The sequence below is a fragment of the Cheilinus undulatus genome, linkage group 13, assembly GCF_018320785.1.
Source record: "Cheilinus undulatus linkage group 13, ASM1832078v1, whole genome shotgun sequence".
NCBI classification, from domain to species: Eukaryota; Metazoa; Chordata; class Actinopteri; order Labriformes; family Labridae; genus Cheilinus; species Cheilinus undulatus.
In genome coordinates this window covers 8988373-9011657 of record NC_054877.1, presented here as the reverse complement: position 1 = coordinate 9011657, position 23285 = coordinate 8988373, and the positions used below count along the sequence as shown (strand labels likewise).

At 40.9% G+C, this 23285-nt stretch overlaps 1 protein-coding gene across 1 annotated transcript in view; it reads right to left on the bottom strand.

Annotated features, from left to right (window-relative positions):
* Window positions 1-358: 358 nt before the first annotated feature.
* The window catches only part of adcy8 (adenylate cyclase 8 (brain)), a 157196-nt gene continuing 134269 nt past the window's right edge, over window positions 359-23285 (bottom strand). The window contains exons 13-17 of the mRNA XM_041802430.1: window positions 16757-16915; window positions 9684-9830; window positions 6578-6670; window positions 3606-3720; window positions 359-3244 (exon numbers count right to left, since the gene is read on the bottom strand). Coding sequence (XP_041658364.1) covers window positions 2745-3244; window positions 3606-3720; window positions 6578-6670; window positions 9684-9830; window positions 16757-16915 — 1014 coding nt within the window. The 3' untranslated portion in view covers window positions 359-2744. The remainder of the gene's footprint in view (window positions 3245-3605; window positions 3721-6577; window positions 6671-9683; window positions 9831-16756; window positions 16916-23285) is intronic.

Below are 23285 nucleotides of genomic sequence, written 5' to 3'. Positions count from 1 at the left end.
TAAGCTGTGCCACATAGAAAACAGGAAAGACAGTTGCAATGCAAGCCGAGATGCTTTGAGCCAAACTTACAATAGGACCCAAAGTGTAAATAATTCCTGTAGGTGCAAATCATAGCAAAGGGTAATGTTTTATGCACAAAAAAGTGGGATCTGCATGTCTGTTTAGTTTAAGCACTCCAATAAATTCCACTTCTTGAAATCCTATCATCGACATTTTCTTTCTCATTTTTAGACTTTTGCAAATAATAAAGCACCAGACACATGGTTTATATAAAAAATTAGACCCCTTTTATTGTGTTCTCATATATAAAAGAAATACAAAAAAGAAACATCGACACGGGGCAAGGTCAGAGTGGGACAGGGTCTCTGGGATTTGGTCAGGGGGGTTTGGGGTGGAGGCCAGGCGACATAAAAATGGGAAGTGAAACGACAGGAGGAACGTCACACAGTCCGGGGAGGAATCAGTCTGAATAGACATCGACATAGGAGAGCGGGTCCAAATCTGTCCGGTCCCTCCCTCCTTACCCCAACACCTCCTCCTCTTCATCGTCCTCCTGCTAGTCCAGGAACAACGAGGAGTTTCAGTCCCACAGATCTTCATCACAAACAGAGCTGCTGCAGGAAACAGAAAGAAGCTCATTGGTTGAGTTAAACCTACGTGGTGGGAGCCAGAGAATTTACTTTGAACCAGAACATTTGGGTTTAACTGACTCTTTTCTTCTTTGATGGCATTCATGATAATCAGAAGATTATTGATTTCTAAAGTGGTCACTGTGTGAACTTGCACATCATTTATTTAAATGCATGCTGCTTCAATGGCATTATTGTAAGAATAATCAGTCTTTTAAAGATTTGCAGGATTTTTCTGTGATTGTTGCAGCCTTAAATGCCCAACTTCGAAGCAGCTTTTTTTAAAAGTATACAAACTGTGATGTTTTGAGGCTTTAGTGTAAAATGCATTGTCAAAAGAATTGTAGATAGTGAGGTACGTTTGGACACAGGGCATGGGACATGATTCAGGAATATAGTCTTAAAGTTTCAAATTCTCGACATCAAAACCAGATATCCAAAGCCCCTTGAACACCAGATGAACCATGGTTGATTTTTCTAAAGTTTCGCTCACAACCAGTCCACATCTGCCCAATGAAAACACTCTCTGTCCCCAACAGTAGAAGAGTTTTGAAGCTGACCAAAGAGCTTAAACTGTCTCCTCTTCATAAAGAACATGTTTGTCCTGTTTTCATATTAATATCGGTCTTGGTATTATTTGCATTTTCATGCTGTTTACTCATGTCATCCTAGATGTGCATCGGCCTCTACTTGTTGAGAAAATGATAAAATTATTGTTCTATTCAACCAACACTTGTGAATAAATCTAATCATTCTTAAAGCAAGTCTAGTTTAGTCCAATGCTAAATCTGTTATTCTTTAAAAGACTGTTTCCATTATGTGTTAGCATTAAGCTAACTAACTAAAACATGGCATAGGTTTTAGGCATACAGGGCACTAAGAATCCATCATGGGGCCAGATGATCAATAAGATCTCATTTGTTTGGGCCTTTTCACCCCTGGTAATGCACCCTGAGACTACCAGTGGTTTTGGGGCTTTTACAACACCCACAGCACAACCAGGGGCTCGTAGCAACCATACCCTACTAGATATAACCCCAGGCTGTGCTTACTTGTTGCATCCACTCCTTACTCCACCTTTACAGCGTGGACTTGGTGATTTTACCAACAGATTATTTTGCAAGGACATTCAGAGCACAACCAGGGTTGTGTCAATACTCAATACTTCCAGCCCAGCGGTGCCTTCAAGCAGCTTACTTGCCACATCATCACCTTACTTTAGCCTCAGTTTCTGCACAGCACTGTACATCCCAGTCTATCTGTGGTTCATATTAATGCAGACCGGTTGAGACAGTAACGTTGTCATGTTCTGAATCAGACTTAATCATGCTGAATGGGTCATCTGTTTGCATTTTTCCTTCTCTCTGCACTGCGTCATGGTGTCTCATTGCCATTTAGAGTTTCTGAACTCTGATGCAAGTGACTGAAGCTTTGTGTTTAACTGCATATTTAGTAAGAGTGTGAGGAGGAGGGTGTTCAAATCCAATTTGAAGAATCTGCAATTGCTTTCGCATAGTGGCTTTGCTTGTTTCTTGTCCATGCCAAAATTTTAAGTGGTCAAAAAAACAGTGTTTGGACCGGTTGAACTTGCCTAATGAATCAAAACTCCAGAGAAGTGTACCATGATGCTAACTCAACATACACAGGCTGTCTTTGAGTAATTCAGCTCAACTAAGCTGTAATCTCCAGTTCGAGAATCTCTTGCCTATCCCAGGCCTCACGTTTGGCGACCTTTTTCTCCAGTCTCACACCCAGGGTAGGTCCTTGAATGCTGCTAAAATTTCACAGATAGCTGCAAGGTTTGCAGACCAAATAAATGTAAGTAGAGTCGTCATTTTAACTCTTCTTGATTGATTGACAACCAAAATGAAAATGGATAAAGACAAATTCTGCGGGACATAAAGGTAAAATAAAAACACAACTGATGATTTATCTGCAAACATTTCATTTGCAGTGACCCCTGAAGCTGGCCTGTAGCCCTCTTTTCTGTTACTAAGACATTCATTCTGCAGCTGCCCACACTGACGTTGAACTCCGCTATCTGGGTCTTTCCTGCCCTGCAAGCAGCTCTGCTTCTGAGAAATCCACGTGGGACCAAAACTCCAGTCTTCTCTTCACGACAGCTCAGTCTTATCCACTGCTTCGGTGTGATGCCCCCCGCCCCCCTCGGAGCCACCGGGCGCTAACAACGTCCTCCGGTTGTAGTGGTGGTGGCCCTTCATGATGCCCGAGTTGTTGTTCTCGTTGAGGATCTGCTTCTGCTTCTGCCTGTTGAGCGACTGCACCAGGCCGAGCACCACGGCGGCCAGAGAGTACTGGCCCGTGATTTTGCGCGGCTGCAGGATGAGTGGGTTTGGCTGAACGCGGCCCAGCAAGAAGTGCGTTCGGATCTTCCCTTCCTGCTCGCTGATGCCCTTCACGTAGATCTCGCCGCGGTACTCGAAGGCAAAGCCCCGGTCCTTCAGGATCAGGTAGGTCTCCTCTGGGACCTGGATCTTTCCGCTAACCCCCGTGCTGTCCATCCGGCTGGCCAGGTTCACGGTCTTCCCCCAGATGTCGTACTGAGGTTTCTTTGCACCGATCACACCTGCCACCACCGAGCCGTGGGCCATTCCTGTCAAAAAACACAAAGGATTGGATGTTAGGACTGTAGACTTGTTCTGATATCCCATCTGACATTTAATGACACCAGAAATACCTTACAATTTGCCTAAAGTTTGTGATCTGGTATTAGCTAATCCTACTATTTATCAGCCACAAATGAAATGAATGCCGTTATTTCCAAAGAACCAACTCAAGGTTTTAAAATGGTGGATAGACCCTCCTTCTTTTTTATCAGATTATCATCCATCTAGCATCCAGCAATCCGCAATCCACATCAAAAATCTTTCCTTACATACAGCTCAAAACATCAGGCAAAGATTTAGGAGGAAGTTTAGTCTGAAGGAGTTCAATAAGAGGGAGGAGGTTCTCACCAATCCTCAGCTCGAAGTTATTGAACGAGTGCTTGTTGATCTCCTGGATGCTCTCCTTGAGAGCGATGGCGAAGTCTGCCAACGCACACAGGTGACCCCATTTATCTTCACATTGCTGCAGGAGAGAGAGGAGCAGAAGAAGAGGGGGTCAGAAGAACGAAAGGACTCGGCTGAGGACAGGAAGTAGCCGGAGAACGGCGGGTCAGACGTAAAACTCGTCATGTGTCACTGCAGAGATGAAGAGTGTCGATGTGTCAGAGAATGATGTCAACAAGCACAAGAGGAAAATTAAAATACTGATGTCACAGAGCTGGATGATGTATGATTAGTCATACTCAAGCACAGTATTGCTTTTAGTGAAGTTTTCATTTTCACTGGTCTTCAACTCCCTAGGCTGGTTTGTAATAATTCTGAATGAGCATTTTGTTTTAGTCACATATGTACGTCCCACTCAGACATTAATCAAGGACATTCTGCACAAAAATTATTGTTCAGACACAAAGGAAGGAAGGTTTTTCCCATCATAATTTACCAACCACTATCCTTAACCATTTTACCGCAAAATGGATTGAATAGAAAGGAACAGTTTTCTTTGGTGGACAAAAAATAGTTCAAAAGCTATTAAAATCATTGTAGCACGAATCTCAATATGAGGGTGCAACAGTTTAATGCTATAAAGGAGGAGGCTGGGGTGGAGGAGGTTAAGCTTTACCATCAGCAGCAGTTTGGTGCATCAGCATGGATGCAAGCAGGGATTAGTGAGAAGGACGTCATGTTTAATTGGACCGCTGTGTTGAGAGAGAGAGAGAGCTGTGATTGGCTGTGAGAGCTGGGAGGGGATGACTGGGATCAGCTGACCGTCATGGCTGGACGTATGACTTCACTATTCAACTGTATTACTGTTTCATCAGTTCAAATTAAAACAGTTAGCTATCTGACTTCTGTAAGTTTTTCTGAACACCAACAGTTATTCTATTTCAATTCATCATCAAGTCTGTTTCATAACTAAACCCCAAAACCTAACACATCTTCTTTAAGATTTGTTCTTATATTTAAAGTCTGAAGCACAAGTAGGCCTACTCAACAGTTTCTTCTATTGATTTTTAAATATATTAAATGTTAATGTATAAGTAAATGTAAAGTAAATGTATGAAGCTGTAGATAAAACAAATTCTAATTAAAATTCCATTCATTATTTTTCAATTTTTTAAGAAGATATTGAAAAGAAGCTTTTTTATAAATCAACATAAACAATTCTGCACTTTTTAATAATACGTTGAACTTATTTATTTTGAGAAAATTCAAAATTCATTGCTGATGAAAAATATTTTAATCCGAGGATTTAGATATGATTTTGCCATAAAGCCAAAAATGGCAAGTTTTTACAGACATGATATATATTTTTTAAACTGAAAGATCTACATCAGTGGTTCTCAAACTTTTTCGCCCAAGGCACACCTAATGCTTAGCCAAAATCTCAAGGCACACCATATTCAAATCAACACAAAATCAACTGTTTAAACTATTTAAATGTCAAGGTGGCCCATACGGGGGGATAAAGGGGAGAGGTTTCTGGGGCTCAGCCAACTGAGGGTGGCAAAAGTGGGCAAAAGGTGACTGAAGACTGGCAAAATTTGGTTAAAAGTGATAAAGAAAACATGACAAAATTGGGCAAAAAGTGGCAAGTCGATGGCAAACATGGGTTGAAAATGTCGAAAAGGTGGCAAAATAGGTGAAAAGTGGCAGAAAAGTGGCAAAAGGGGTTGAAGTTGCTAAAAGGGGTTAAAAGTGGTGAAAAAAAAAGGCAAAAAATGTCCAAATAATAACACAAGTAAAACTGACAAAAGGTAGCAAAAATGGGTTAAATGTGGTAAAAAGTTCCAAAAAAGTTGCAAAAAATGGGTCAAAAGGATTTATAACAAGTTGCAAGATTGCAAAAAAAGCAGCAAAAATAGTTAAAGTTGTCAAAATAAGTGGTGAAATGGCTGGTGAATGTGTTAACTTGGTTAAAATTAGAATGAATTAATAATTTCAACACCAATTTCAACTCAATAATAGCTTGCCAAAAGAGGTAACTGTTAGCCAGGATGCTAGCACCAATGCTACTGATCCAACACACATGCACTGATATCATCAATAAATCACAACTGGGGAGGACCCAATCTCTGGGGGTTTTCAGGGGGCTTTTGCGACCCTCCTCCACCCTAGCTCCTCCTTTATTCTCTTTCTAAATTAAAGCCATTCTGTTGTCACTGATGCCTGCTCTGGGTTCTTTGTTGCTTCTCTCTCTGCCTCCTCCTCCTTGTTGCTACAGGAAGAGCTCCTTGATGCTTTCCAAATAGGCTCATAATGACAGCTGTAAATGGAAAATCAATCACTGCTAATAGAAAGGATATTCAAAACCACAAACCATGTGTGTCTGGGTAAAGTGGTCCTGACTGAAATAACTTTCAGAAACAAATTCAGATTGAAAGTGTGAAGAGAACACCAGAAATATTTCTGTACTTTTCATGCAGGCTCCAGATGTACTGGTAGACCGGGTGCAGAAATTTTTCTTTAGCCCACATTAGTTTTTAACTCTTTATCTCTCAGAGCATGAACATCATTCTGTCTCTGCAGTGAAGTTTTTATCCATGACTTCAGAATGAAACTTTTCCATTCAACATTTCTCCTAAAGGCATGAGAAGGCACAAGTCCTCTGAAACACAATTATTTTTTAAACCATTAAGTCTGATCGTCAATCAGCAGATTGATTTTCCATTTTGATCCCACCTTAGATGTTTAAACACTTCTTTCTGCTGTGCTGTATGGTCTATTTGACTTGTGAGCCTCTTGTTTGAAGTGTGCACATGCACACTAAGCTGTATGAGAAGCTCTGTGGCATCTCTTCCTTATGGAAAACACCTGTCAGAGTCTGCAGGCTTGGATGAATCAGTAACAACAGGTTTCAAAGTCAACCTGAAAAATTTTACCTGTTTCTCAGGAGACAGACCAGAGACGGCCATGTAGGTGCTGCCGATGGTCTTGATCTTCTCGATGTCCTGGAAACGCTCCTCGCCGAGCAACTGTGACGAACGACACAATGAGATATTCAACATCAGTTAGTGTTTGCATACATGATCAGGAAAAGTCATGTTGAGTTACAAATGATCCTACAGTTCGTGACATCCAGAGTCCATTCTTGTCTCTGTTTGCATCTTAACTTTTAAAATTTACAAGACTTGAAATTAGATGGTTAAACATTCATGAATGGCATCAGAGTGAAGCTCAACATGGCCGCCATTAAACTGGCTTTATACTTCAGACTTTTGGCACACTTGCCCTAGGTGATCCAAGCCATTACAATCTGGTTTGATCCTCAAATTCCAGTTTGTTGTGACCAGTGTGAAAGTGCTCTACTGCACTCCTAGCATGGCAAACTTCTTTGGCTCAGGCATAGTTCGAAGAGGAGTGCTTCAGCATGGGACGATTGCTACTGCACAGGCAGCGATGTACAATAGTCCTGCTGGAGTATTCTCTCTAAAAATTCTCATTTTAGCCCCAGACTGACTCAGGTTGTTATTCTAAGTGCCTGACGACATTACAGAGAAGGGAAATTCTCCTTTTTGTAGGGCTATAGATTTTTTTTTATTCCATTGCGGCTGTTAAATTGCTCATTTTAGAGCAACCAGACTCTATGAGCAAAAACCTCTGTTTGTTTGTGATATCATTGAAATGAATATGACAGACCAGCATTTTAAAGGCAGTTCCTATGATTCCTTTCACTGATATTTCCAGATTATTTTGCTTAAATGTAATTATTTGCTTTCAGAGTTTCAAGTCTCTTTCTCTGCTGCAGGAATCATGAGTCACTCCACCGTGTTCCTCTCCCTCCTGTCCCTGATGGAGAAAGAAGAGTCTGCTGGTGTTTGAGGCGTTAAATAAAAGCGGGCAGCCCGCGGCAGCAGAAAGCTCAGCTGGTGTCTGTCCATCCTTCTGTCTGTCGCTGCTCTTATTAGGAGACTCTGACATTTTCTGTCAAAAAGTAAAGTTCCTCCTCTCTTCACTTTGTCCACAGGGACACTGGGATGTGCCAGCATCTTCTAGAAACTTCAGCAAGCGTGCTAACTCAAACTGAGCCTGAAGCATTGAGAAGAACTGACAGGATGTGTCATGTTCTTGTATTTCATTCCCTACACGCACAAAATCAGTGATTCTTTGAGCAACTTTAAGCAGTCTCAGAGTTAAAAAGTGCAACTTTTAATAGAATAATCAGTCGGATAAACACACAGACACAAATTCTAATAAAAAGACATCTTGGGATTTTGGGCGCATTCATACCAGAGCTGTTTGGCCCGCTTAAACCAACTCTGGTCCGTTTTCCCAGATAGTCCAGTTTGTTTGAAGTGGTGTGAAAGCTCATATGAGCTCTGGTGTGGACCAAACAAGCGGGTTCTGGTCCACTTAAAAACAGGGGGTCCCAGTCCGCTTCCAAACCAAACCCTGGTGTGGTTCATTTGAAGTGTGAAAGCAAAGCAGACCAACTCGTGAACCAAAGGCAGGAAGTGGCATAAAGCGTTAAGATATACAGATTTCTATGTGATTTAATACACTCAAATACATGTCAGTACCTCACTTGGCGTCTGTGTAGCCATGGCAACACGTTGTAGTCAGTGCCGATTTGTTCTTCTCATGTAAAGAATGACATGCTTGACAGCTCACCACCTCACTAGCTGCTCAAATGCCCCAATGCAAATGCAGAAACCCAGAGACAGTGTAAATTCAGTTTATATATATATATATATATATATATAGTTTATGTGTGGAAAAAAAAAGACCAGTGGAAGGAGATAGATTTCTGGTTTCGTCTTCTTCTACGCATTCTTTTCATCTTGGTCGGTGTTTGTTTGAGACGACAGCTCCTCTAATAGGCAGAGGTTGTAGGTGTTCAGCCGGTTTGGTCCGTTTCACCAAGAGCAATGTGGATGCAAACCAAACCAAAGGAAAGTGCAAGAAACAGACCGAGTCCCCCGGACTATCAGGTGTGAAAACGACCTAAGTTAAACTTGTGTTCCAAGAGGCCTGATGTGTCACATGAAGATACAAACCCTGGAAATGTATGAATGACCCTGTGACGTTGTTGTTAATGTGCATAATAGCAAAAAAGACAGGCCCCCTGTGGGCCCACCACCCTCAGGGTCGAGCATAGGGGTTGGAGGCACTGCAAGCTGGGCAACAGACCAAGGAGGTGACCTGGGCTCTCTGACCGAAGTGACAGAAACTGGTGAGTGGGGCATGAAACAGGCTGGCTGGACTCAGCCTTAGAGACAGGGTAAGGAGCTTGGATACCCTTGAAGTAGAGCCACTGCTCCTTTGCCTCGAAGGGAGCCAGATGAGCTGGTTCAGGCATCTGATCAGGATGCTTCCTGGATGCCCCCCTGTGGGGGTCTGTATAGGTCCACTTAGCTGTAAAGTTCTACCTTTCCTCTGTTTCCATTCATTCCTAATGGCTGTACTCAACTTCCTGATCCCCACATCATCAGAATCACGTGACTGCAAAGAAACTATTACCTCAACTTTCCTTAAAAGATTTCTCTTCTATTTTCAAGAACTTAACCAACTACCACCTTGAGTGCAAGAATAGCAGTAAAAAGGGAGAGTCCAGTTAACTCAGCAGTATATTAGCCTCAATATCAAGGGGACCCCAGTCAACACCTTCACATAATTTTTCTATGAACCCTTATATTGCATGCTTTAACTTAAGTCTCCAATAAAAGATGGACAAACCCTGAGATGCTGAAGTCCATCTGCTGTAACTCATGAGGGAAATCTAAACACCAAACAATCTCATCTGGACTCTTCCACAGTAGAAAAGCATCCTTTCTATTTTGTACATTAAGTGTTTATGTGAAGTTATTGCCTGGTGATGCCCGGCAGACGTGACTCTGTTGTTCCTGCTGATGCATTAATCTGCGCTCAAGTGTTTTGGGGAATGAGATGGACATTTTAATCAAAAATAAAGACGCTGAAGGAGTCAGACACATGTTTCAAAGTTGAGCTGAAGTAGAAGTGGGTGCACTTCAAAGTCTGCCGTCTCACCTCGTCAAAGTCTGCAATAATTTCGTTGAGGAGCCTCAGGCACTCGACTCCCTGGTTATTCATCTCAGTCTGAGAGTAGAAGTCGGCGAAGCCTGGGATGGATGCGAACATGACGCCCACAGCGTCGTAGGACTGCGAGTACAGCTCCTGTGGGGACAGACGGACATTCAGACTAAGTTTCCAGTTCAAGAACATGCAAAAAGACTTCACTTTTTATTCTAGTAGATTTTACTTGACATCCTTGGTGACAGGTGATGTTTTTCACTGGCGAAACCAGCAGCACACTAGACAATTAACACATCTGAACTGATGGATTTCCAATATTTTTTACAAAAAGTAAAAAAAAAGTTTTATCTGCTATTTGGAGCTCTGATGCACCTGAACAGACAGATGTTTGTTATTTTGAGACTTTGGTGTTCAGATATTTCATCATCGCAGCAGCGGACCAGACACTGTTGCTTTCTGCAGAATAAAAGTAGATTTTTCTTTCCTCAGCGGAGTCTGGTGGCTTTGAAGAGGCTGATGTAACACCTGTTTGTCTCCTAAAGAAAGTATCATACACTTTGAGGAAAAGTCTGTCTCTGTAATGTTGTCAGAAACTTACAGAAACAATCAGAGTCTGTAAATGACAACAACTTTAATGGATCAACTTCTAATGATGCTTTTGCTTCCCAGGATTAACAGCCTGAGTCTGTAGACGGGGCTGCAGCGCTCATTTAACACTAAACCAAAGACTGGAGTAAACAATGGACATGTCACTGTGTGACATCAGCTGTTTAGTTACTGTAAGGCAGTGGTTCTCAACCTTGGGTCAGGACCCCCTTTGGGGTCCTGAGACAATAAGAGGGGTCTCCAGATGCCCTATGAAAACAAGAATATTTTTTAAATTACACTGTTGCCACTATACACCAGTTTGTCACATTGTTTACCCCTTTTCATCATTTTTCCCCACAAATTTCAACCAGTTTTGCATATTTTTCACCTATTTTGGTCAGTTTTAAACCCTTTCCACCACTTTCTTTCTGCCTGTTTTTGCCACTTCTAAACCAATTCTTGCCACTTAGGCTTAATGTTACCTCTGTTGACCCATTATTGCCACTATTAAACCCTTTTAACACCCATTATTTCCCATTTTAACCACATTTCACCATTTTATATGCCCAGTTTTGGTATTTTAACCAATTTCTGCTAATATTCTTTCTCAGTTAACCCTTTTTTTTGCCAGTTTATATCAATTTTCCATCCCATTTCACCAAATCTTCACCCATTTTTGCCAATTGAAATCATTTACCAAATCCTTTTACCACTATCAATGCCCGTTTTTGCAACTTTAACCCATTTTTGCCATTTTTATCTAATTTTTGCCATTTCTAACCCATTTCTGCTACTTCAAAATCCAACTTCACACCTTTTCCACCTTTTTTTGCCATTACTTACCATTTTAGCTATTTTTTAAACCGTTTAATCATTTTTTGACAAATAGCATTTTCATTTTTAAGAAGGCTTTTCACTACACACATAAATAATTAAAGATATGTGTTTCTTTGATAAGAGCAGTTATTATTCAGGTTAAATATAAAATATGGATATCACAGTTTAACTTCACCATGGACCATGGTTTTGCTGACCTCCATGGACTCCCAGTTTGGCTGGGCACCCGAAAGCTCTCCCATTTATCCCCCTTTATGGACGGCCTTGTCTGCACAGGACTATTTTTGAATGTTCATGGCTGTCTTCAAGCACCTTCAGGTACAGTGGGGGTCCCCGGTCTCTGGCACCTTTATTTTGGGGGTCGTGGGCTGAAAAGGTTGAGAACCACTGCTGTAGGGGACTTCTGAGGTGGCTGTCGTGTTAAAAATGCTGCCACTATCCTACAAAACAGAAAGTAAGTATGCAGACCCTTTTCAAAAACACTGTAAATTTAGCTCAGGTTCTTTCCATTTCTCTGGTTTTTGCTGAGATGTTTCCACACCTTGATTGAAGTTTACCTGTGGTAAATCAAAGTAATTGGACATGATTTGGAAAGGCACGCTCCTCTCTATAGAAGGCCACTGCTCAGAGACAGGATTGCTGCGAGGAACAGATCTGGGGAAGACTACAAAAATGTCTGCTACACTGAAGATTCCCGAGAGCACAGCGGCCTCCATGGTTCTCGTATGAAAGAGGCTCACAGAGCAGCAGAACATGTCACAATCATACTACCCAACCTTTTAAGTAAGCATCTCGTAGATAACCTTTAAACACAATCTAACCGCATGACATTCCCATGAAGCTTTTTAACTTGAGTTTTAAACTTTTTAGGTGGATAATTGATTTTTTTTTTTAACAAACATCACAAAGAGTCAAAGTAAAAGCAGCATATCTGACTCATCATTCTTCTACAGGCTCACCACTGGGGTGTGTTCTCTCACCGTTACCTTTGATTTTGTACACAAACGTGCAAAAGTCAAAGGGCTGTTCAACGTGTGAAGAGCTGTAAATACACAATATTGCCAAAAGTATTCACTCACCCATCCAAATAATTGAAATCAGGTGTTCCATTCACTTCCGAGGCCACAGGTGTATAAAATCAAGCACCTAGGCATGCAGACTGTTTCTACCAACATTTGTGAAAGAATGGCTCGCTCTCAGGAGCTCAGTGAATTCCAATGTGGTATTGTGATAGGATGCCACCTGTGCAACAAGTCCAGTGGTGAAATTTCTCGCTCCTAAATATTCCACAGTCAACTGTCAGTGGTATTATAACAAAGTGGAAGCCATTGGGAATGACATCAACTCAGCCATGAAGTGGTAGGCCATGTAAAATGACGGAGCGGGTCAGTGGATGCTGAGGTGCATAGTGAGCAGAGGTTGCCAACTTTCTGCAGAGTCAATCGCTACAGACCTCAAAACTTCATGTGGCCTTCAGATTAGCTCAAGAACAGTGGTAGAGAGCTTCATGGAATGGGTTTCCATGGCCGAGCAGCTGCAACCAAGCCATACATCACCAAGTGCAATGTAAAGCGTTGGATGCAGTGGTGTAAAGCACGCCGCCACTGGACTCTGGAGCAGTGGAGACGTGTTCTCTAGAGTGACGAATCGCGCTTCTCCATTTGGCAATCTGATGGACGAGTCTGGGTTTGGTGGTTGCCAGGAGAATGGTACTTGTCTGACTTGGGGATGGCCCCTTCCTGTTCCAACATGACTGTGCACCAGTGCACAAAGCAAGGTCCATAAAGACATAGATGAGAGAGTTTGGTGTGGATGAATTTGACTGGCCTGCACAGAGTCCTGACCTCAACCTGATAGAACACCTTTGGGATGAATTAGAGTGGAGACTGAGACCCAAGCCTTTTCGTCCAACACAGACATCACAGATGCGCTTCTGGAAGAATGGTCAAAAATTCCCATAAACACACTCCTAAACCTTGTGGAAAGCCTTCCCAGAAGAGTTGAAGCTGTTATTGCTGCAAAGGGTGGACCAACGTCATATTAAACCCTATGGATTAAGAATGGGATGTCACTCAAGTTCATATGCGAGTCAAGGCAGGTGAGCAAATACTTTTGGCAATATAGTGTATCTTAGAATTATTATTGACTCCAACTGACTTTTGAGATAAACTGTGGGGTCGTCAGTAATAAGCACATCGTCTATTTAGTCTAAGAGAAACTTGCTCTTTTTCACAACTATAAAACTCTTTATTTTCTTCTACTGAGCTTTCATTGAATCGGCTCTGTCTTTTTCCTTGTTTCATGGTTTGGTTTTTTAAAAACAAAAATGCACTGGACTAAGTCATGATGTGGGCAAGCAAGCTTGTAGGTGAGCAACAGCTCACTCAGCTATCAGATCTGTATTTCTCTCAGCTGCAGCTTAAATCCTCATTCAGACTGGCTGCATGTTTGGCTGCGTGTGTGTGCAGAGTGTGTCTGCGCCGGCTCTTGTTGTTGCAGCTCTCACACTAGGCGCAAGTTTGCTGCATGTTGGCCACATCTCCCTGCTGCCAAAGCCCCGTCATTCTTCATAAGTTTTACCTCAATAACACCCTCCTACAAGCATCTTGATTCGGTGTTTAGTAGAAGTCTGGAACCCTTCAAAATAAAAGCATCCGTAAAGGATGTGAAATTCCCCATAGAAATGCTTTTACTTTGAAAAGCACAAACCAGAAGTGCACTTATCCTGTGTTTATCTTTCCAATGACATACCGTATCAGTGTGGAAACAACACGCTTCTTTACTAAACAGTTTCTGTTTGTTTATAATATTTTCATGTCATTTTTAAATCATTACAAATTTCTCTTTGTGGTTTTGGAAAGAATCCCGCAACCCCCCATCAGTGTCAGGCAACCCCCCTGAGGGTCCCAACCCCCACTTTTGGAGCCACTGGTTTAAAGCATATTGCACGATTCTCATAACTTAGCCCTCCTCTCTTCCTGTGCGATCAAACCTGCTGCCCTGTGGAGCTAATGTTGACATTTCTGAGCCTAGAAGGATATTTTTAATCCAACTGTAACACGTGCTTCATTTAAACATTGTGTAGATAAGAACTGAGCAGTGGAAACCACACAATAGTCAACATCTGATTCAAGGCTGCAGCTGAATAGCTCTGTCTCCACCACCAGGGGGCAGTGTGTACACATGAAGGAGCAGACCAGCTGTTGATCTGAGCCTGCATGTCTTCACATACTAATGTCACAGGCAGTAATTCATCCTGTCATTATTTTAATAAGAGGGTAGTAAACTTGGTGTCTTTGTGTAGTTAAACATTTAATATTCATAACGAAGAAGTCCCCTCCCCTCGCTTTCCCTCATTGTGGATTCTGCTTGACTTTTCATTGTAATTACTCACTTGTAAAAATAATCCTCTGACTTCAGGGTGACACCCCGGCTGACATTATGCACACTTAATGAGCTCAGTCAAATGTCAGAGCCTCAAAGAGAAAGTTGGGAAAAGTCAAAGTAATCTCATTTCACTCTGCTGCACCAGGTTTGTACAGGAGCGCATCGATCAGAGGTTTAAAGCAGTTCTACCTGCAGCTGAAGCTCCATCGACCTGCTGTATGTACTCTGGCATGAACTTTGTACCGTAAGAGAACTACGAGGTTGTCCTTTTATTACATCATCAAATGAGTCAGTCCTCGAGCTGCTGGCGTCCTTATCTTAGAATCCATCCAGAGTGACGTAGCTCCTGATGCTTCATCCTAACCAGGGTGTTGTTTTCTCCTAAACACTGGGGGTGGGGGCTGTTTACATAAGTCTCTTTTAAGTCCAGATGTAGGTGATAATGTGACGACTCTGGGTTTTGATCCACTAAATCTGGAATCTGGAATCTTCTCAATCATGAATTTTCAAATGTAATAATCTTGAAAACCTCTGATGTTGATGTCTATTCAAGGCGCGGGGTCACAACAAGGGGGGCGTGGCAAAGCCAGGCTAAGCAGCACCAGCTGATGACTTCAGCCCTGTAGAAGAGGAGCAGTTTATTGAAGTCACCTCAGATTCAATGGTAATATTGCAGTTCAAGTCCAGGACATTGTAGCATTTTGGTTTGGAGGAAAAGAGTAGTAGTTGTAGCGAGGCACAAGAACCTTTGCCACATGTTTTCCTTTCACTACATCCTACCTGTGTGACGATGTTGCAAAAGGCTGTTGCCTCCACAACACAAACTCAAATCATAGCTGGACATTGAGAATGGCAGTTGCACGCATGACGCAAAAAGCCCACAGCTGTCACTGAAATTATTGCAGGACCTGGGTGTATAGATATTAAAGATGTTCATTATGTTTTTATTCTCAGGGAATTGTTCATCTTTAAAACTCAAAATTTCACGGTTTTATGTTGCAGTAATTGTGACATGGTATGTTTGTGGCAAATGTACATGCTTTTACATGTGGCTATGTACCATGAGGGGTAGGAGGGGCCTGAATTTTCATTGATGCACCTGAAATCAGTGTGCCATGGTGGTTGGCTGCTGTTGTTTGTTGTTATAGGAGTTATTTTAGATGTGTCTAAGCAGTGAGTGCGCTGTTATGGAGTATTTTATGGCAATTAAAACAAAAAATAGTGATATATATTTTGTGCAGGTTTTGTGCAGTCTGGGACAGGATTTTTGGCTGGAACCTATCAGCTCTAGCTGGCAACACTGACCCGGGACCGCCCATTTAGAGGACGATGGTTTCTGTACATGGGGTAAGTAGACACTAGACTAGACAAGACCACTGGGGCCTGAGCTGCATATTTATATAAATTTGTTTTTCTTCTCTAAAAAAAATGTGATTTTTATTCCTTGTTATTTAAAAATCTTATATTCCTTTTTCATCCCTGTTTGAATGGCCCTAATAAGCTGGAAAAAACCCATTGGTATAAGAATCAGAAAGGTGTCATACAGTTCTGGTCTATTTCAGGCCTACATAAACAGTTTTTTAACCTTAGCCTCATTTTTAACCCTTTAAAGTGTCATTCTCATTGCTTAAACAGCTAATTTACAAACAGAGCAGACATCCTGAACAGATGCAAACCACACCAGCATCTGAGCATCATCCCAGTCCCCCAAAACGCTCGTAAAAACTAATCTAACAACTGTCACCTGATTAATCCAAGAGATAATGGACGCCTCTTTAGGGGTGTTAGTGCCCATAAATGACCCAACACTCCAGCGTCTAAATCAGGGAACAATAAACAGCCTGATTAATAATGGAACGAGTGATTAGGAGCCAACCTCTCCTAATGGAAGCATTTCTAATCATGTCTGTTTTAATTAGGAGCAGAATGATATCTCCTCTCCTGACATTCATAATTCATCGGCTGCCCGCCCTTTTTTTGTTCACGAGGCGGTGGAAGATCGGAGGATTTGATGGTGAAGGAGCGACGGGGACAATGCGGCGATTGGACTCTAAACGTTGTGTCTGTGCACCAATACAAACAGTCATTACCAAGCCGGTGGACCAGGATTCAGGAGAACTTGATCTATGAATGAGGAGGTCCTGGGTTATAAAAACTCAGGGTCCGTATAACGACACAGGTCGTTTTTTAAGTTATAAACTTTAGGTTGTAATAAACAGTCATTACTGCAGTGTGGGACTGTGTTTTGTGCAGACCTCATTGTCCCGGTCCTTCTCCAGGAAGTGTCGGGCCACATGGCTGGGCAGGATGTTCCTCAGCATGTTCTCATTGTGCTCTCTCAGCTCCTTCATCTCGTTGATCTCCTCTTTGGCCTGAACGCGCCACAGGAAGTCCAGCCGAGCTGTGTACTCCAGCTGCAGACAAGAGGAAATAGTGAGTTACAGTATATGGTAATTTAGCGTCGATTAAATGGCTCTCAGACATGACCTTCCACTGTGGACTCAAAAAAACCAAACAAAAATAAGCCATTTTAACTAAATAATCCAAAATCATATTCCTACTCTGTTTATGCTGCTTCTTCGACCCAACTATTTCCCACAGTGTCATGACCATTCAAGGTAGGCTTACCGCGAGCTACCTGAGAGTGTAATGATAAATGGTTAAGTAGAAGACACCATTTTCTGTGTAATCTGCCTTGTTTAAAAAAAAGAAACCATGAGTTTATTCGTAGTCTCTTTCAACAGTACTACATTACCCACAATCCTACAGTGTTACAGAGACATGTCTGATTGGTTAATCCCACATTTATGTACAAAACTTTAATGTTTTTGTCAGGTTCTGCCATTACTAATGAATTTAACAGCCATTTTTTAAACAAAAGACGGTTTGAATCAGGGGTGTCCAAACTATGGCCTGGGGACCAAATGTGACCCACTACCACACTAATACTGTAAACAAACATCTCAGCAGGAAGAATTAATTGATGCTTTCTTTGTGACTAAACTGGGACAGTAAAATATTGGCAATCATAATAATAATATCTTGTTTTCTTACATCCTGATGAGTTTCAGAAGCATACAGAAGCTCCAATAATATCCCAGTCAGCTGATCTAGCACAAGCCCTCATCAGCTGATGGTCAGCTGACTCACTCTAAGCATGCTGTTGGCCAGTCACTCTCATGCTGCCTCATTTAAGCTGCTCTTGCCTGGCCAGGCTCTACTGCTCTCTCTGCAAGCTGCTCTTGCAACCCTCCTCCACCCCAGCTCCTCCTTTATTCTGCTCCTGACTTAATCAGTGTCACACACCTCGTCTTGTGGAAACTAAAGTGGCCCAAACGTTCTTATATATTTCTGTACATTGCCCTCAGTGTAAAAGTTTGGACACCCCTGGTTTAAATGGTACAACCCCAATTACAAAAAAGTTGGGGCACCTTAAAATGTAAATAAAACAGAATGTAATGATTTGCAGATATAATAAACCCATTTTATATTTCCACTACTGAATTTGATGGCAGCATCTCAAAAAAGTTGGGAAGGGGTTTCAGGAGGAGCATTTTGCAGCTAAGTGGGCTAGCTGGCAACATGGTTAGATAGTAAAGGTTTGAAGTAAAGGTGAGGGGTTTCGCAAAGATCTGTTTCTTAAACTGTGGAATAATTTTAAAAAATGTTCAACAATTTGAAATTGCAATGATTTCAAACATCTACCACCTACAGACCATAAAACCACCAAAAGATTCAGAGATGCTGAAGGAATCTGTGCATAAGGGACAAGGCTGAAGGATAGTACTGGACGCTGGGGATCTCAGGAACAGAACATTCAAGAACAGGAATGATTCTGTATTTTTACAAATGCATGGGTTCAGGAACATGTCCAGAAATTAAATTATTGCTGGTGTTGGGGCAAAACCTCATATCTCCATTTTTTATGATTTAACATTTTTCATGAATTAGTGCTACTGGTCCCCCCTCACATCTGTCAGGGTTATAGAAATGTTAAACCAATAAAAAGTGTCAAAATGTTGCAGACTATCACCGATTCAGTGCTACCAAAGCGACATTCCCTGTAAAGTGGTGATTTTGGAAGTGGGAGGTTTTGGCCCAGTGAAGTGCCACGGGCCTCTCTGGGCCATATTTTAAATGGACTGAGGCAATATGGAAAACTGTTCTGTGGTCAAATGAGTCAAAATTTGAAATTCTTTTTGGAAACGACGGACTAAAGAGGAACCATCCAGCTTATCAGCTCACAGTCCTACAGGCTGCATCTCTGATGGTATGGGGTTACATTAGTGCCTAGAGTGCAGGCAGCTTACACATCTGGAAAGGAACTATTAATGCTGAAACATACATAGAGCTGTTAGAGCAACATAGGCTCCTATTTAGACAACTTCTCTTTCAGGGAAGGCTACAAAGCTTAACATCATTCATCACAACAGCATGGCTTCACAGTAGAAGAGTCTGGGTGCTGAACTGGCCTCCCTGAAGTCCAGATGTTTCACCAATAGAGAACATTTGGACAGGAAAAATCCAGCAAAGAAGACCAAGGACTGTTTAGCAGCTAGAATCCTACATCAGACAAGAATGAGACAACATTCCTCTCCAAAATCTCCCCAGACATTTACAGACTGTTGTTAAAAGAAGAGGGGATGCTAATGGGGATGATGATTTATGCTCCAGATGATTCATATAAAGCTTAAAGATGACTTTGTTTGCAAACAGACACTCCAGTCTGCAGACAAATCTGCTGCAGCTCAGCACACACATAAACTCTCCCTGACCCTGCAAACTGCCAAAAACAACGAGGACAGAGCAGGATTATTTGGAAACACCCAGCGTTATCATAGCCAAACATTTGTCAAGACCTAAAATTCTCCGCTCCTCTTCTATGTTCTATTTTTCGAGCCATTAGGCCTTTTAAATTGCACTCTTGCTCTGAGATTTAACCAGAGATGAGGTTAAAGTTGGTCTTTTAAACAACAGAAAGCCTGAGAAAGAGGCCAAATCATAAAATCCAGAGCCCAAGAGAGCACAGTCAATCTAAAGAGCAGGAAAAGATCTAATGGTTGCTTTTGTGTTTAGTTATGTGAATACACCAGAGCTGAATAAAGGTCAATACTGTTTAGTTCTTAGAAAAAAAATCACAGATACTGAAAATTAATTTCAGAGGGCGACAGATAAGCCTGGGAGGACTGAAGCAATTGGTGAAAGAGTTTTTTATGATTAATCCCGCTATCAATTAGTCCTTTAATCATATGAGTGAATACAAAACTTCAATTTAATTTGCCCTTCCTCATTAAGACTGGGAACCCTGCAGAGCCGCTGTGGAAGCAGAATAATGAGACTGTGGGTGGTGAAATAACTGAAGTTAACCAACATGACCTCCTCAGAGCAAACATGGGTGACACTATGATTAAAAAACAGCTTCTGTTAACCCTCAGAGAAACACAGAGAAGAAGAAATCAGCCCTAATAAAGCAGAATTAGAGCTGCTGTCATCTCGCTCACTGTTTAATGAGGTTACTGCACTCGTATGTTCCTGGATTACAGTCTTTATCATTTCATCAGGAAAATAAACAGAGCAGATTCAGGCTGAAAGTCTACTAGTGGTGTGCGTTATTGCTCTTTAATAAAACCTTGAATCTTCTGTTGAATTTAAAGGCGCTGCTCGGTTTAATCACACCAGAGGTTCATCTTCTTTATCTGTTAGGTAAATACATTTTGTGGAGCGCTGGTTTGGCTGAAAATGTTTCTCAGTAAGGACATCAGTGAGACGGTCAGAGCGACTCATGAGTCTGTCTCATCACTGCACACTGAGCTCAGCTACCGTATTACAGCTAATAGTTGTGCAAACTCCATCTGAGAAAACAGGCTGGTCATTAAAGATCAACACAGCTGCACAGAAACTGCACATTGAACATTTCTCTGTCATACAAGTGGGCAGAACTTTTTCCTCTTTGAGAGTTTTAAAAAAAAGAAGAGTACAGTTTATATACAGGGGTATGGAAGCCCATTTCTGTCGGTTAGGAAACTATGAAAGTTAGGAAATTCTAAGAATAACAAAGAACAAAAATCCTAAGTAATAAAAATGAGATAAAAAGCGATAATTTTGAGAGAAAAAAGTCATAATTGTGAGGTAAACATCAAAATTACAAGATAAAAGTCATAATTTTGAGATTACACAGTTGATATTATGAAATAAAACTTAATAATTATGAGATAAAAAGTCATAATTATGGGGATGCAGGTGGCCTAATGGTTTGACCCTCAGATCCTGCTACTTTTTATCATCATATTTTTTAGTTGATAGTCACATCTTTATAGATTGAGGCATCAAATTTGGCTAAAGTTATTATTTTTCTTCATATTAAAAAAAAAGAACCAAAAAACGTGTCGCCCATAGAAATAGACCTCGATTGATGCAAAATAGCTCCATCCATCCTTGTTTGTCTGAAATCTGACAAATAGACTTCCATTAAAAACACGTTTTTTGACTGTGTGCCTCGGGCACCAAAACAACTTACAGCAACTGTTTCTTTGCAGTCAGTCAATCACCAGGGATCTAAATTTCACCATTCCACAGTGATCCAGTGGATAGTGCCAGCGCACCATTTTAACCTCATCAGCAACGCACATGCAGGATTTCTTCCATGGGCTCAGACTGTTTGAAGCACTATTTCATCCACTAGACATCATCAGAATTAAATGAAACAATTCATGCCACTAGATATGGATGTCTGAGAGTGGGCTACATGTGTAAGGGACGGGTTCTGCAGTCTGGGACTAAGCAAGAGTGACATTTGGACAACTTCAACTTCGCCCTCACTTCATAGCAAGTGGATGGACATGCATGAGGATGCACGGGTCCTTTCGATCAATAGGTAAGAATATATCATACCTCAAATATGCAGTAAATTTATGTATATGTGTAATGAACGTAATCACGGTCACATTTTGGTTGGAGGTGGAAATGTGCATGTTCATGATTCATATCCTACATATATCCTCTGATTTTTTATTCCTGTAAATAAAATAAACCTAACATGAACAAATGCATTCACTCGCACATGATTTGGTCGAGGGAAATGTGGTGTATTTGTGTTTTTTACCATAAAAAATACCAGTGACATGGTGTACAATTTTTTTTAGTGGTCAGGGTTGAAGTTGTCGAAGAGATTTGAAGCAGTGAAAGTAAAAAAAAAAAAGTTGAAAAATGGTAATTTTATGAACACCTTTCTGCATGTCCGTTTTCTGGAAAAACAAGGACAGATGGAGCTAAAAATTACAAGGGAGCGAGGGTTAAGGTGCGCCATGTACGCTGTCAGCCTGGGCTCAAATCTAGATTTTCCCACATGTCTCTCCCCAGCTCTCTCATCCCTGTTTCCAAATCTATCCACTGTCATCTGCAATCAATAAAAGGCATAAAAAAATCATAATTATGAGATAAAAAGTCAAAATTATGAGGTAAAAAGTCATAATTATGAAACAAAAAGTTGAAATTATGATAAAAAGTCATCTCAATATTATGATTTTTTTTCTTAAATTCATAACATTTACCACCACAAGTGAGCATTGTAAACTAAAATCAGACTTTTGACGTTGCTAATATCTCCAAATTTAAAAACACTGCACCTTTGAAAAATAGAGTCGGTAAAACTCCACCACTCGGGGGCTCTCAATCACAACAATAACACACTACAAAGAGTACACCACTGTTTCCTTCTTGTTTTGTACTGAGGACTGTTCAATAAAACTAAGCATTAGACTCATTTACCGAACAGAAAACTAAAGTTCTGTTTTCATTTATAAAAATTCTCAGAATGAATATTACAAGTGCACTTCTGCATCGACATGGAAGCAGTCCCAGAATGAGCATGCACTCTAGTGCTGCATCCGGCATAAAACATGAGTGCACTTTTTAGTGCATTCATTCATATAAATGAAAATAAAACGTTGGTTTTCTGGTCAGTAAATAGACCTTATTAGGGGCTGTTTGTAATGAACAGAGTCCTCAAATCAAAACAGGAAATAGTAATGAGGGGAAGGCTGTAAAGGTGGACGTGCTGAGCAGTGCTGGTCTTAACTGTACGTGCAGTGTGGAGGGTTTCAGTGAGCTGAGTTTGAGTGACTGAACTCACAACCAGGGCAGCCTCCATTAAAAGATATCTCATTACTATTATAAAATTAAGAATTTATCTTTGAAACTGGGAAATATTTAAAATCCTGTAAGACCTCAGTTTAAAGGACATATGGTTATTTTATAAATCAATATGGACATTTCAATGAAGAAATTCAATGCCATATATCTAACCCTATATGATGAATGGAGAATAGGGCTGAACAATTTGGAAAAATAATCCATTTGTGATCCTTTTCCCAATATTGCTAAGGCCATTTGATATGCAGTTAATCCTCAAGTTCCTCATCTTAATGATTTTCCAACAAACAAAGGTAACAATTATTCTACATTACAACCAACACAATATTACATTTAACAAGGGCTGAACAATTAAAAAAAACCTGATTGTGATGATTTTGACTCATACTGCAAACAAGAAATGAATGAAATGAAAGAAAGGATTTTTGTAGACTATTCTAAAAATGGCACTTGAATGACTAAATGCATCTCTGCTGTTTTAAACGGGTATTTTGAAACTGATTCCAGGTTAAAGAAAATATTGCACCTTCTGCAATTTGAAAATTGCAGCAGGCTGTAAAATGATTTAACCTCATTTTTGTTATTATCCAGTCTTAATGGAGATTGCACAGCAATGGTCATGAAATGTATGAA